This window comes from Dryas octopetala, chromosome 7 (assembly GCF_963921425.1).
Source record: "Dryas octopetala chromosome 7, drDryOcto1.1, whole genome shotgun sequence".
Classification (NCBI taxonomy): Eukaryota; Viridiplantae; Streptophyta; class Magnoliopsida; order Rosales; family Rosaceae; genus Dryas; species Dryas octopetala.
Window position 1 is genome coordinate 11,736,562 of NC_141372.1, and position 12,265 is coordinate 11,748,826.

General features: G+C 34.0%; 1 protein-coding gene across 5 annotated transcripts; it reads left to right on the forward strand.

Moving 5' to 3' along the window:
• The first annotated feature begins 1,299 nt into the window (after positions 1 to 1,299).
• On the forward strand, positions 1,300 to 10,210 carry LOC147279717 (yacP-like NYN domain protein). 5 transcript variants are annotated; one of them, XR_015123327.1, is made up of 11 exons: positions 1,300 to 1,542; positions 1,876 to 1,947; positions 2,054 to 2,178; positions 2,301 to 2,461; positions 3,409 to 3,478; positions 4,500 to 4,554; positions 6,713 to 6,796; positions 6,975 to 7,055; positions 8,280 to 8,318; positions 8,772 to 8,818; positions 9,778 to 9,825. XR_015123327.1 is itself a non-coding variant. In XM_086250446.1 (11 exons), the coding sequence occupies exons 1-10, from the start codon at positions 1,414 to 1,416 to the stop codon at positions 9,884 to 9,886; spliced, it is 891 nt and encodes a 296-aa protein (XP_086106572.1). In that variant the 5' UTR covers positions 1,300 to 1,413; the 3' UTR covers positions 9,887 to 9,890; positions 9,996 to 10,210. The 5 variants fall into 5 exon arrangements, 3 of the variants coding, with proteins under 3 accessions (XP_086106572.1, XP_086106571.1, XP_086106573.1); XM_086250446.1 differs by lacking the exon at positions 6,975 to 7,055 and adding an exon at positions 9,996 to 10,210 and having other exon boundaries at positions 9,778 to 9,890; XR_015123328.1 differs by lacking the exon at positions 9,778 to 9,825 and having other exon boundaries at positions 6,975 to 7,076; positions 8,772 to 8,820.
• The last annotated feature ends 2,055 nt before the right edge of the window (positions 10,211 to 12,265 follow it).

Below are 12,265 nucleotides of genomic sequence, written 5' to 3' on the forward strand. Positions count from 1 at the left end.
ATGGAACTATGGAACTATGGAGCTCTCTCTATCTCTCTTTGGGATTCGATAGCAAGGTTGGTGAACAAGATTGAGAAATGATACGACCCAATTTAAAAGAGTTCGCAATTTCGTCAAAACCATTTTAACAAACTTCAACTTTCATCAGACATGGGCCAAATGGTAAATCTGTCAATAATAAGGCCCAAAAGAACAGGCTGTTAGTTTGTGACCTATTCTGAAAATTAACTCTATTAATTAGTAGCCCAACCTAAAAATTATATGGGCTTACTGGTTTTCTAAAAAATTATTGGGATTAGGTATTTAACCCAAATTTTCTCATAAGTGAAATGCGCTTTCAGCATCATGTCGATTTTAGTAATTATACACAGTCACATCATTTTTATATTAACATTTACCAAACACTCAACTGTTTTACTTTATAGCTGTTTTACTTCACAACTGTTTTTTCTCACAGCAATACCAAACTGGCCCTTAGGCCCCGTTTGAGATTGCGGTGGAGGACCCAAAAGCTGTTGTAGATAACAATTCTCAATCACATACAGCAGTTTTGGTGTTTGGTAAAAAAATTAAAAATTATTTTTTCTCGCAATTCTCAACTCCCCACAACAAAAACAGAAAGCAAATTTATAGGTGGTTTTGAAAGTTGCAGTGAATCATAGCAACAATGAATATTTTATTTTACCCATAATACCCTTATTGATTTCTATAATTTTTATTTGTTTATTTTAAATTAAAAAATATTTTCATTGTTAGTTATATTTTATATTGTAATAATTAATTATGATATTTTATTTATACGTTTAAAATTATAATATACCTAAAAAAATAATAAGCATACTTATTTTAATAATATTGTTTTTTAAAAAAATTAATGCTAATAAAAATTTGTTGCCACAAATTTAAAAAACAAGTAAAAAAATATTTTATTTTTACCAAACAAATAAGTGAAAGACACTTTCAGTATTATATCTATTTTAGTAATTATACATAGTCACAATACTTTTATATTAACATTTACTAAACCCTTTGATACTGTTTTTTGCACTCACAACATTTTTTAAAATATAGTTTATCAAACACTCAACTGTTTTACTTTATAATTGACTTTAGTTCATAACTATTTTAGTTCATAGTTATTTTTTTTTTTTACAGCAATACCAAATTAGCTCTTACTGTAACTGCAAGAGTTTGGAATTATCCAATTTGTAATTAAGAAAAAAAAAACAATAAAAAGAGAAAAGATGCCAAGTGGATAAAGATTGGTGGCGGAAAAGAGGCCTAGTTATAGTTGTTGACTTCTTGGGATGAGCGAGGGAGTCGGGGGCAGTGGAGGAAACCGAGAAATTATGAGGAACTGAGAGACAGTGAGAGACTGAAGAAGACGAGTGAGACAGTGAGTGAGAGAGGTCCATGAAATCGGCGCCATCGTCGTCCCTTCTCTTTCTGTTGCCACGTGGCTGCTATTCTTGTTCTTCTTCTTACAAGTTTGTCGTAATGGCCAAGAGCAAGAACAAGTCTCAACAACCTGCATCTCCTATGGTTCTCTCTTTTTCTCTTTCATTTCACTTTTTTTGTTTTCTATGCAATTCATTTCATTTTTAATTGCTTCATGAATTCTTTCCATTATTTTCCAATGTGAATTCAATAATACTGTGCTTGAGCCTCGAGGATTAAAGGACATTTAGTCATTTAGTCATTCCTGGAAAAATGTATTGAATAATCTGCCCCTTCACTTTGGTATTTTCATATTTTGACTGAAAACTAATCTGGGTATCCTATGAATTATGGGTTATGCCCAAAACAAGTTACATAACTGTATAACTATTGGTCTGGGTCCTTTGCTCCTTTGTTTAACAGAGTTTCTGTTGACAGGGCTCTGAGCCTAGCCCTCCCAGGATTACATCAAATGTGAGGCAGAATTTGCAGCTCTTAAAGTTATGGAAGGTAGTTTACCTACAGACTACAGTCCTAGTGTCCTACTCACTACTCATTCTTGCAAAAGTGTTAAATCTTCATCCATGTTTTATCTAATCTGGTAAACATCTTCTAGGAATTCCAAAAGAGAAAGTCTAGCACACCTAAGCATTCTACTAGTTACCGCAGAAAGAAGGTGCACAAGGAAGACCTTCCCCAAGACCCAGACCTCTATCGTGATCCTACCATGACCCTCTACTAGTAATACTCTCTGTCAGGTTCCTTTCTTCCATCATTTCTTCATTTCATCTGTACCCTTTTAAGCTTCTTGGGAAACTATTTCTCTTTTGGTTCCTAAATTTCTATATTTTTTTTTTCTTCAGTACTAACCAGGGTTTTGATGATGCGGTGCCCGTCTTGCTTGTTGATGGGTACAACGTTTGCGGTTATTGGGCGAAGCTGAAGAAACATTTTATGAATGGGAGACTTGATATTGCTCGCCAAAAGCTAATTGATGAACTTATAACTTTCAGTATGCTAAGAGGTTTGCACTTTCTTCTATATATAATGAATAAACATCATACTAGGTGGTTAGATCTAATTATAGGAAACTTGAGCCAACTTTGACAGAGTGCTGTGAAATGATGGCTTTAAGAAGAAAAGGATTAAAAGAAGAAGAATAAGGTTTTGTCTGGCTACTAGAAGTTGTGGTGTTAGTTTCTTATCAAAATAAGGAAAAAATAAGAAAGAAGTTGTGGTGTTAGTGAGTCTGTTGTGTAGTGAATGAACATATTATGTACAAGTCCTTGCAACAGAGCTTTTACATCATATGTAATTAGTTTAACACATCAACTTTCTGGTTTTTTTTTGTTTTTTTCTAAATTTTATTTCTTTCTGGCCCTTTCCCAGTAGTTATGTGCCTTAACAAATACAACTGGAACAAGACTGTTGAACAATCTAGGTGGGGCATGGGCTTTGGCATTCTTCTTTTAAGTTTTTACACTAACATACGTGTATTTGGTAATTGTCATTTACTCCTGACGTGGAGTGAAGGCGCAAAAATTGACAGTGCAAACTAAATTGATCCAACTTAAATTTATAACTAGCTGAGTGTCTGATTTCTTATTTTCTATGTCACTTAGTTATTTATACTCACTGATGGAAATCCTATAAATTAAATCAGTGTGCACCAGGGTTGATCGGACTATTCTTTTGATTTTTTGTTAACAAAGAGCAAAGGCAAAATATTTTTCAAGTCTCCTTCTAATGGCATCCCAGTATATTTTGTTTAGTTTCATCAGCACCTTCATCAAGTTTTTCTGTAATATAATACTTAGAAAAGAATTTCTATGATAACTTAGTGACTCAATGATGTGTGTATCATGTTGAATACTTTTCAATGGAATGGGTTTTCTAATCCTTTTTTTTTTTTTTTTTTTTTCTATATCTGAATGTCATTATGTCACCTATTTATTTCTCAAACATTTCCAGAGGTGAAAGTGGTGGCTGTATTTGATGCCATGATGTCTGGACTCCCCACACACAAGGAAAATTTTGCCGGGTACCATTTATGAACTCAAACTGCAATTATCTGTTGTGATTTACTACTTCATTAAAATCTTGACTTGTTCTACTGTCCTTTTGCATGTGCATGTTTGTGAGTGTAATTTCACTTTTTGCTTCCAACATTCTCATTTTGTTTAAGTTCAGTATACTTGTGTAATTACTTTGAATTTGGATGATGAGCCTGACGTGAAAGGGCTTTAATCTTCAACATGTAAACCTTGAATGACTTGAATGCTCTGGAAATAAGAATATGCCAATGCATGTTCAAAGAATATAATTTTTCCAAAACCACACAAAAATCTAGTCACATATTAGTCAAAAATTGGCGAACATCTCAATTTTGACTCAACTTGATTTGAGACATTTATTAAACATACATCATCAAGAGTTTTGATATGTGTTTTGCAGATGAGCTCCAATGCGAGTTCAAGGAAATCACTGTTTGAAATGGTTTTGTTTGAAACATTTCTAGGGGAATATTTCTCTTCATTTGTTACATTTAAAACTCATACAGGAGATCATTTTTGGGGTCATTTTCTTACACAAACAAGGTCAGATGACCAAAAACGAAAAATTCCATTAACCCTTGTGTTTCTGAAACATTATTCATTTTATGGGCCTCGCATAATGACATTTTGAATCAGATATCAGGAGATTCAGGACTATATAATGGCGAACATACTTGCATGTTGCCTCCTTTTGAAAGAGATAACTTAAGAAACATTTTTGTAGTTGACTTTAGTTGAATGGTTAAATGGTTTTCTGTTTTCTAGACTTTCCATAAATGTTTCTCTCTTTTCTTTATTTATTTAATTGTTGGGAAAAGAGACGTATTAATGAATATATTGTTCTTTTATTCGTGAAGGTCAAGTTCATCTTCTTGAAATTTCTTTTTTAACTTGATCAGAAATGTTATATTCAGAATTTCAGATGTTAATTTGTATATTTTATTAAATCCCCTTGGTACTAAATAACTTCATGTAAGGCATTATTGCTAAGAATTCACAATGTTGCAGTGTTGATGTAGTTTTCTCAGGTGAATCTTGTGCTGATGCATGGATTGAGAAAGAGGTGAGGAATGACTTGAAGCTGAAACCAACTTTAGAATTGTCCAGTCCAAAAATGGAAAATATGTTGGTTTGTTAAATCTGATTTGAGTTCCCAGTTCATATTTTGTTGGTAACACAACATCCCATGCTTGCCTTTTTATTATTTGATGTAGGACCGCTCATATGCACTTGAGAAAGTGGTAAAAAATGTGATGCAGGATGAAGAGATTTAGTAGGCATTGATACCAATTATAATGTTGGATCTTTAGTTCATCACTGCATTAACTAGGCCCTTTATTTCAAGTGGTTTAGGAAGTTAGGATTGGGGGTGGAAAGATTTAAGGAAACCAAGGATTTATGATGAAAGAAAGGGGAAAAGGTTTGTAATTGAAGGGAATAAGAGGAACCCAGGTCAGTGGTTTTGTTTTGTGGCTATGAGTAGAACCCCGAGAACAGTAACTTTGTTTTTGTAGAAGCAACAAGTCGTAGTTAAGAAACAGGTGGCTAAGTTTAGGTGGAGATAGAATTTTGGAATAGAATTGGTGTTTCTTAGTATATTAAACACATCAATTACAGGTAGAGTGGAACAGAAAACCACATCATCCCAAAATCTGCACCTAGCTCATTCCATATTACCACCAAACATAACTTCCAATCCCAACAAATCAGAGTCCTCGTCAAAATACAATGTCATAAACACAAAAATTTCACTACTAGGCAGATCAAAGCTACTTATAGAATCACTGGACCGATGGTCAATTTCTGCCAAAGGACGAGACTTGGGTACGATTGAAGAGGAGGTGTGTGTGTGGCCTTTGATGGGGTCGAGTAGAAGAGGAAAAGGAATATGTTGTGGTAGAGCTATGCAAGTGATAAGAGAGAGATGTAATGCTACTCAATCCCAGTTTTCTCAAGAAAAAAAATAGTCTATCCAAGTAAAAAACAAAAAGGGTTGTAGTTACTAGTTAGAGTACTACTGTATTAGTGTAGTTAGGGTTAGTGGTGATATGGGATAAGGTGCCAGTAGAGGTTTATGTTAAACATGATGTAGGTGATGGAGGTAGAAAAGCCAGTCAAAAGGTTTCAAAGAGCTAAAATGTTATTAAGAGCAGTTTTGGAAATAAAAATAAAGAATGGAGTGCAAAAGTAAAAAAGGGAGTGCGAATATCGGCTCCCAAAAGTTCAAGAAACTATTTGTATTGAAAAATAACATAGAAAAACCTCATTATAGTATTAATTATATTAATCACAATTTTTTTAATATGGTGTGTCAAACACCCCTTTAACCTTATAAGAATATGGCATCTCATTGCAATTTCAAAGGCTTAGGCATTGTCTTGAAAACTAAATTATAAATGAGAAAGAAAAATATATATATATATATTTTTTTTTTTATAAAATTGGAGTGAATGCAACAGGCATATATTGCTTGTTATATGACATCACATCCTTCCATATATTGGTCATACTATTACTCTCGTTCTGGTCCATTTGTTGGTCACAATTATTAATTGTCTTAATGAATAATACAAAGAACTTGTTTTAGTTGTAGTTGTCTAATTAATAAGATGATAACTCTCTAGAAATGCATCTGTGTCGGCATGCTAACTGTTTGTTGCAATGGTACCCTACAAAGTACTGGTATTTTTTTCATGAACATTTTTCTTGGAGTAAGACCATAGCACAAATGCATTATAGTTATTGGAGGACTTTCTGAAAGAAGATAAGGGTGTGGGGAGTAGGGAGAAGGTTTTTCTTATACATACTTCAAAGGTTATTTCCATGCATGGCATCGGCCACAGGAACCTCCTTGCCAGGCAGACCCTAGGGCTGAGAAGTTGTGAATTACTTGGGTTGTGGGCAGGGCCCTCATATCTCTTCTAATCTAAGAGTCTTATATTTCTTAAACATTACTTGGTACACAAAGAGTTGCATCGTGTTGGCAGTATAAAAGTTTGAAAGAACTTGATCTCCTTCATGTCAGTTTCTCATACACAACTGCATTTGTGCACTGCTCTAGGCCCGGTCAGCTTTGCTATCACATTTTCAGTTACTCTCTGCTGTAGAAGCTGATTTTCTTGTTGCATCTTGTATTTGTTTCTCTAATATGTTTTGTGTAATCTTTTTGTTTTTTGTTTTTTCCCTTGATCTATAACTTGTGCTTTTTGTGTATGTTACAGGTTGCAGCCTTAAAGGAGGATGGATGTCCCAAAGTGTGGGTTGTGACTTCTGATCATATTCAGCAGCATGCAGCACATGGAGCAGTATGTGTTCTCCTCATAATTCCAATTTAAATGAGAAATTTTTTGTTGGTCCTATAACTATTATGTAAATTTGGACTGTTATCTTTATCAAACTACTTCAATTATCAAGGAGTTCCATTTTTTATGCAGAAAGTCTAAGCATATAATATATTTGTATTTCCCTGTACTACATGTCCAGTCTCTGGCTTCCGTGAGCTTTGCTGCTTGTGCAGCATACTATATACAGCCAAAACCTTGAGATGCTGGTTGGGTTTAAGTGGTGCTTACTAATCTTTTGCAAGTAATCTATTTATAATTCCTGTGTTTTTCATGTTTATACTTCTTGTACAACTTCTTTGGTTTCATGACTCAGTGGAGCACTCTTGCAAGCTAATTCTCTTTATTATTTTTTTAAAACAGTTATTATTTTAATGCCTTAAAGCCCATCACTTTCTTTTATTCTTTTAAATTGATTGTTTCTTTCCTATAAAGACTAGTCATTAATGCGGCTCTCCGTAGTCATATATATAGCCTTTATCAATCTAGTACACAACTGATGTTGGACTTAATACTTAATAAACTGGAGTAGCACAATCTCCCCACTCAAAACAATGATTTTCTCATCTGGGTCCACAATCAAATCCTGGCAATCTTGTCAGACCCTAACTTGTGCTCCAGTCCCTCGTACTTACATGACTATACCGGGTTGGTTCTGATACCATTTGACATGATTTGGGGATGCATTTGTCACATCAGTACGATACTTCAAAAGGACTAGTCACTAATGGTATCGGGTTGGCTATGATACTATTTGTTATTACTCAGTGACACTCGTCACATCAGTGCTCTACCCCAAAAGGACTAGTCACTAATGAGCCCCCTGTAATCACTTATATAACCCAGATCGACCTAGTACTTGACTGTTGCGACTCAACACATTCAGATTGGGGTATCACATTACTTCTCCACTTCTATCTACTCGTCAATCTGTTAACTTCAGTTAAAATAGTTGTGAGTACTCCAACATACAACACTCTCAGTTTTTCTTTTAATAATAAAGTCCATTTCATATGGGTGTTTGGCCGCCTCTATTTTCCCTTTCTAGTCCTGTTCATCTTGTTATTCAATCTTATATTGTTTAGAATGAGATTAAATTGAGTGCTTAGTCCATTTCAAGACAATGGATTTAACAGGGGTAAATAGGAAAGAAAGAAGATCTTTATCAAAAGTTTTGGAGTCAGAACTTTCACTTTCATTAATCTTTGTAGCGATGAGACCTAGTGGCATTGGCCCCTTCTTGAAACAAATAAAAAGTATGTTTCCATACATCATGGTTGTGGGATAGCATTTTTTTTTTTTTTTGTAGCATTTCTATTCCCTTATAATTTGAAAAACAAGATATAGGCATTAGGCACCTTGATGTTCACATTGCTGATGCTCTTCAACATTTGCTGAATTATGACCTTAGCAGCCTGATATAGATTCTTTTACTGTTATCTTTCAGGGAGCCTTCATTTGGAGTTGCAAGGCATTGGTTTCTGAGGTGAGGCATGTTAACTTTATGATGTATTGGCATTTTATTTAATGATCTCGGGTAGTTTGGACAATCCAGTATGTAGTTAAAATCATTATTTATGTTCTTGTCTTAACATCCATGCGTTAGGAATGGTTTGTTTCATTCATAACTCCCATTTAATATATAATTGTTAGAGCCGAAATGCTTATGAGTTCCTTTAGACTTGTAATCCTTTTTTTCATGTTATGCTTTTGTCCTCTCTCGCTGTTTAGTGATTGACTGTTAGAATGCAATTCATATGATTACATTATATAAGACATGCTTTTGTTTATTTTCAGTTAAAACTTACAATAAGATAGAAATGAGAGAGTTGCATGGGGCTAAAATCCCTATAATTTGATGTATGAATCTCAATTTAGATGCATTGCTGTCTTTATATATCATGTAAACTCTTTTTTCTTTTTGGTAATTTGAGTATAGATTAAAGCATCACAGAAGGAGGTTGAGATGATGCTTCAAGAACACAGGTTTGTTCTACTTGACATGAAACTTTGTATCTTATTTTCTGCTCTTGAAAAAGTATAAATGTATGAGTTATGTTCATGCATTTTCATTTCTTCCTTATAGCATTCAGAACTATGAACTTGTGCTACTCTAGAATGGCCTTAAATGTGCTTGAGGATAACCAGAAAAAGCTATTCCCACTACCACTTACCAATTTCTGGGATCAAAAGATGCAGCATTTATCATGTTCAGAGGAAATGTAATGTTTGCAGCACCAGATTATAAACAACACTATCTTATAGGATCTGACTGTTTTACATGTTTATTGTTCTGGTTAAGGGCTATGCTGCTTGATTTTTTTAACTTCTGGAAAAATGCTCTTGAGTTGAGTCCTTACAGGATGAGAACTTTGGACATTTCGGTGGTGTTCACTTGGGTTGATCCATGATTGACTCACAAAGAGAAATTCTACACGTATGGTTGTTAGGGTGAGATCTAATTAGGGGAAGTTTCATGCCTTTAAGGAGGGGTGTCTGACCTGCAGACATTTCCCATGCCAGCCTAGCAACCTGTATAACTTGAAGAGTCTAGTCTATGATTTGAGGACACTGAGACCAGTGTCATGTGTCGGCATGGTCACATAACTCACAGGGTGAACGACACATCAACTTCCAAAAGTACATACCTGTCGACATGCCAATAATTATGAAGATGATAACCATGTGTAATTTTGTGTAATTTTCTTGATAATGTTGCATTCTTTTTAAGTAAATGGTGTAAAATTAAGTATTTAAAGAAGTGATTGACACGTGTGAATACGAGAACCGTGTCCTCAGAAAATTTTTTATGGAAGAAGTGTCCTACGAATCATAGGTTCTAGTACAATAAGATTAATGAAGCATTTGAGGTTCTTGTTCTGAGTATCATCATCCCAGAGTTTGCTGAAAGATGCCAACTATTGATTTCTGTTTTACCTTTTCAGGTCTACTTCTTTTCAAGGGAGATTATTAAAGCACAATCTTGACTCAGAAGTTGTAGATGCTCTCAAGGATCTTAAAAGGAAGTTATCTGAACCAGAATCAACTAGTTGATCAGGTTTAGTTTCCAGATCAAGCTCTCATGGATCTTAGAAAGAAGTTATGTGATTCTTAGCCTGTACATATGGTATAGGATACTGATGTACCGGTTGTCATTCTTCAGCAAGTTGTAGTGCAAATCAACAGTTGCCATGGCCATTGAGGAATTTCTTTAGGGTTCTACAGTGCAAGGGATTTTCATACGTTGTTTTCAATTAGTTGCATGTAATATAAGACATTCAAACGTGTGGATAAGTGTTTGTCAAAATGTAATGTTTCTCATGTATTAATGACTTGATAATAAATTCTTGTTGAGAGAAGAAAAACCTTATTCCTATGCTTAAGATTTCCCTTGCTCGCCTTGCGCAGTGCTTCCTAACCAATATAGCAAGTCAATTTGAAAGCCCAAGTAGTGTTCACTTAACTCAGATGGGTTGAGTCGGAATGAGATAAGAATAAATTTTTTTTTATAAATTTTTTTTCGGGAAATCGAAGGATGGACCTAGCCTAATCCTGAGTCTTAGGGTTACTTCATCCATCATCATCACTTGAGCTAATCTTAAAGGCGGCATGAGATAAAAATAATCTTAATGGCACTAATTCTTACCTCAATTTTTTTGAGGTCAAGTGAGATGACATACAAAGCATCTCAGTTTCTAAGTTGGAGTTTATATGAGATACAAACATGTCTAAAGGTATCTGATTGGACCAACCTTTCAGTCTTTGAATAAGAAAGATGAAACATCAAGGTCTTGTTCTATTTGTAAGATAAATATCCAGATGGATAGTAGTTTTGCACGATTTTCGTTTTGCTCAAGCCTACAAGTTAACCTCCTCTTACTCATTAGGATAGGAGGTAGAGTAGAATCCGGTTGGGATTTAATATTAGACTAGGAAATAAATAGTTGTCTAAAAGATAATATAAATAAAATAGAAGTTTTCAATCGAATATTAAGAAAGACACTCATTTACTTATTCATCATTTTAATCTAGGAAAATTAAGTGGGCGGGTTGTCTTGTTTTCTACTTATTAATTTCAAAATTTAATTTTTTTTTTTTTTTTAAAGGAATAACGAAAAATTACAATACAAAATTATGATTGTCAACAACCATTTGGTCATGGATGCAAATAATTTTTTTTTGTATGAAGTGATTCTGCATTCAAATCTAATAGACGATAATTGATTAATAAATATATAAAAACTGCGACTAAAACTAATATTGTGGAGCTGAAACAACCTATAGCATAAGCGAATGGCGCCAAAACTAATATTGTGGAGCATTAGTAAGCTTTAGGGGGGGGTGTATTTAACTAGAATTTTAATGAATTTTTGTAAAGTTTTTAAAAGTTATTGATTTTGGTAGAGTTAATGAATTTTTAATGACTTTCATAATTTTCACATAAACTTTAGCAGAATTCTATTTAGAGTTTTAGCAGAGTTTGTCTGACTTTTTAATAACTTTAATAGAGTTTTTAATTGTTTATCTTAGAATTTCTCTAATATATTTTTTATTTTTTTGTCCTCCATATTATTTATTAATTAATTTGTCATTGCAATCATACCAACATAGTCAATGCTGAAAAGATAAATACATGCAAATATTTAGGTTTCATGCATCAACACTAAATACGTGCAAATATTTCGTAACTGTCCACCAATCATTGATTAATTACAACTGATAATTAATTTGAGTTGAATACTTTAATTTTACCACGACTGTTATTGCAATTAGGTTCTTATAAACAAATGAACCTTGCTTGATTTCCTAGAAAGTTTAGTAGTTACTTGTTCGCAAGAGAAGTGCCATAGCATATTTAATACCAGTTTAAATATTTCATGTTGACATAGTACGCTGGCATTTGAAATTTAGGAAAAAAAAAAAAAAATTGAAATATTAGCTACAAATTGTCTCATTTGAAGAGGATGGACAAGGTAGTTTACCTACAGAAATGAAGTTTACAGGCAAAGGTTTTACTAGATGTATTTGTTATAACCAACGCCTTTTTAGAAAAAAAATGTTAAATTTTGAAATTCATACTCCATAGAAATCTCTAGGGAGAAAGTTGGAGAATTGATAGACTTTGCTATTTATATTTTATATTGTAAAGTTCATGAACTTCATCATGAATACCACATAACTTTTATAGACTTTATAAAAGTGAACGGAAAATGCTAGGGACACCATATTTTTATACCATATTTGTGGTACCACATGATGTGGTTTCTTAGCTACCCTTAGGGCTGGGTTCGGTACGGTTACCGAACCGATTGACCCCAACCGACCACCGAACCGACACTGGTCGGAATGGCCAAATTCGTCCCGCCTCCGCCTCCGCCAGGATCGGTCAACCGACTTTTCGGTATACCGATATATTGATCGGAACGGTTCGGT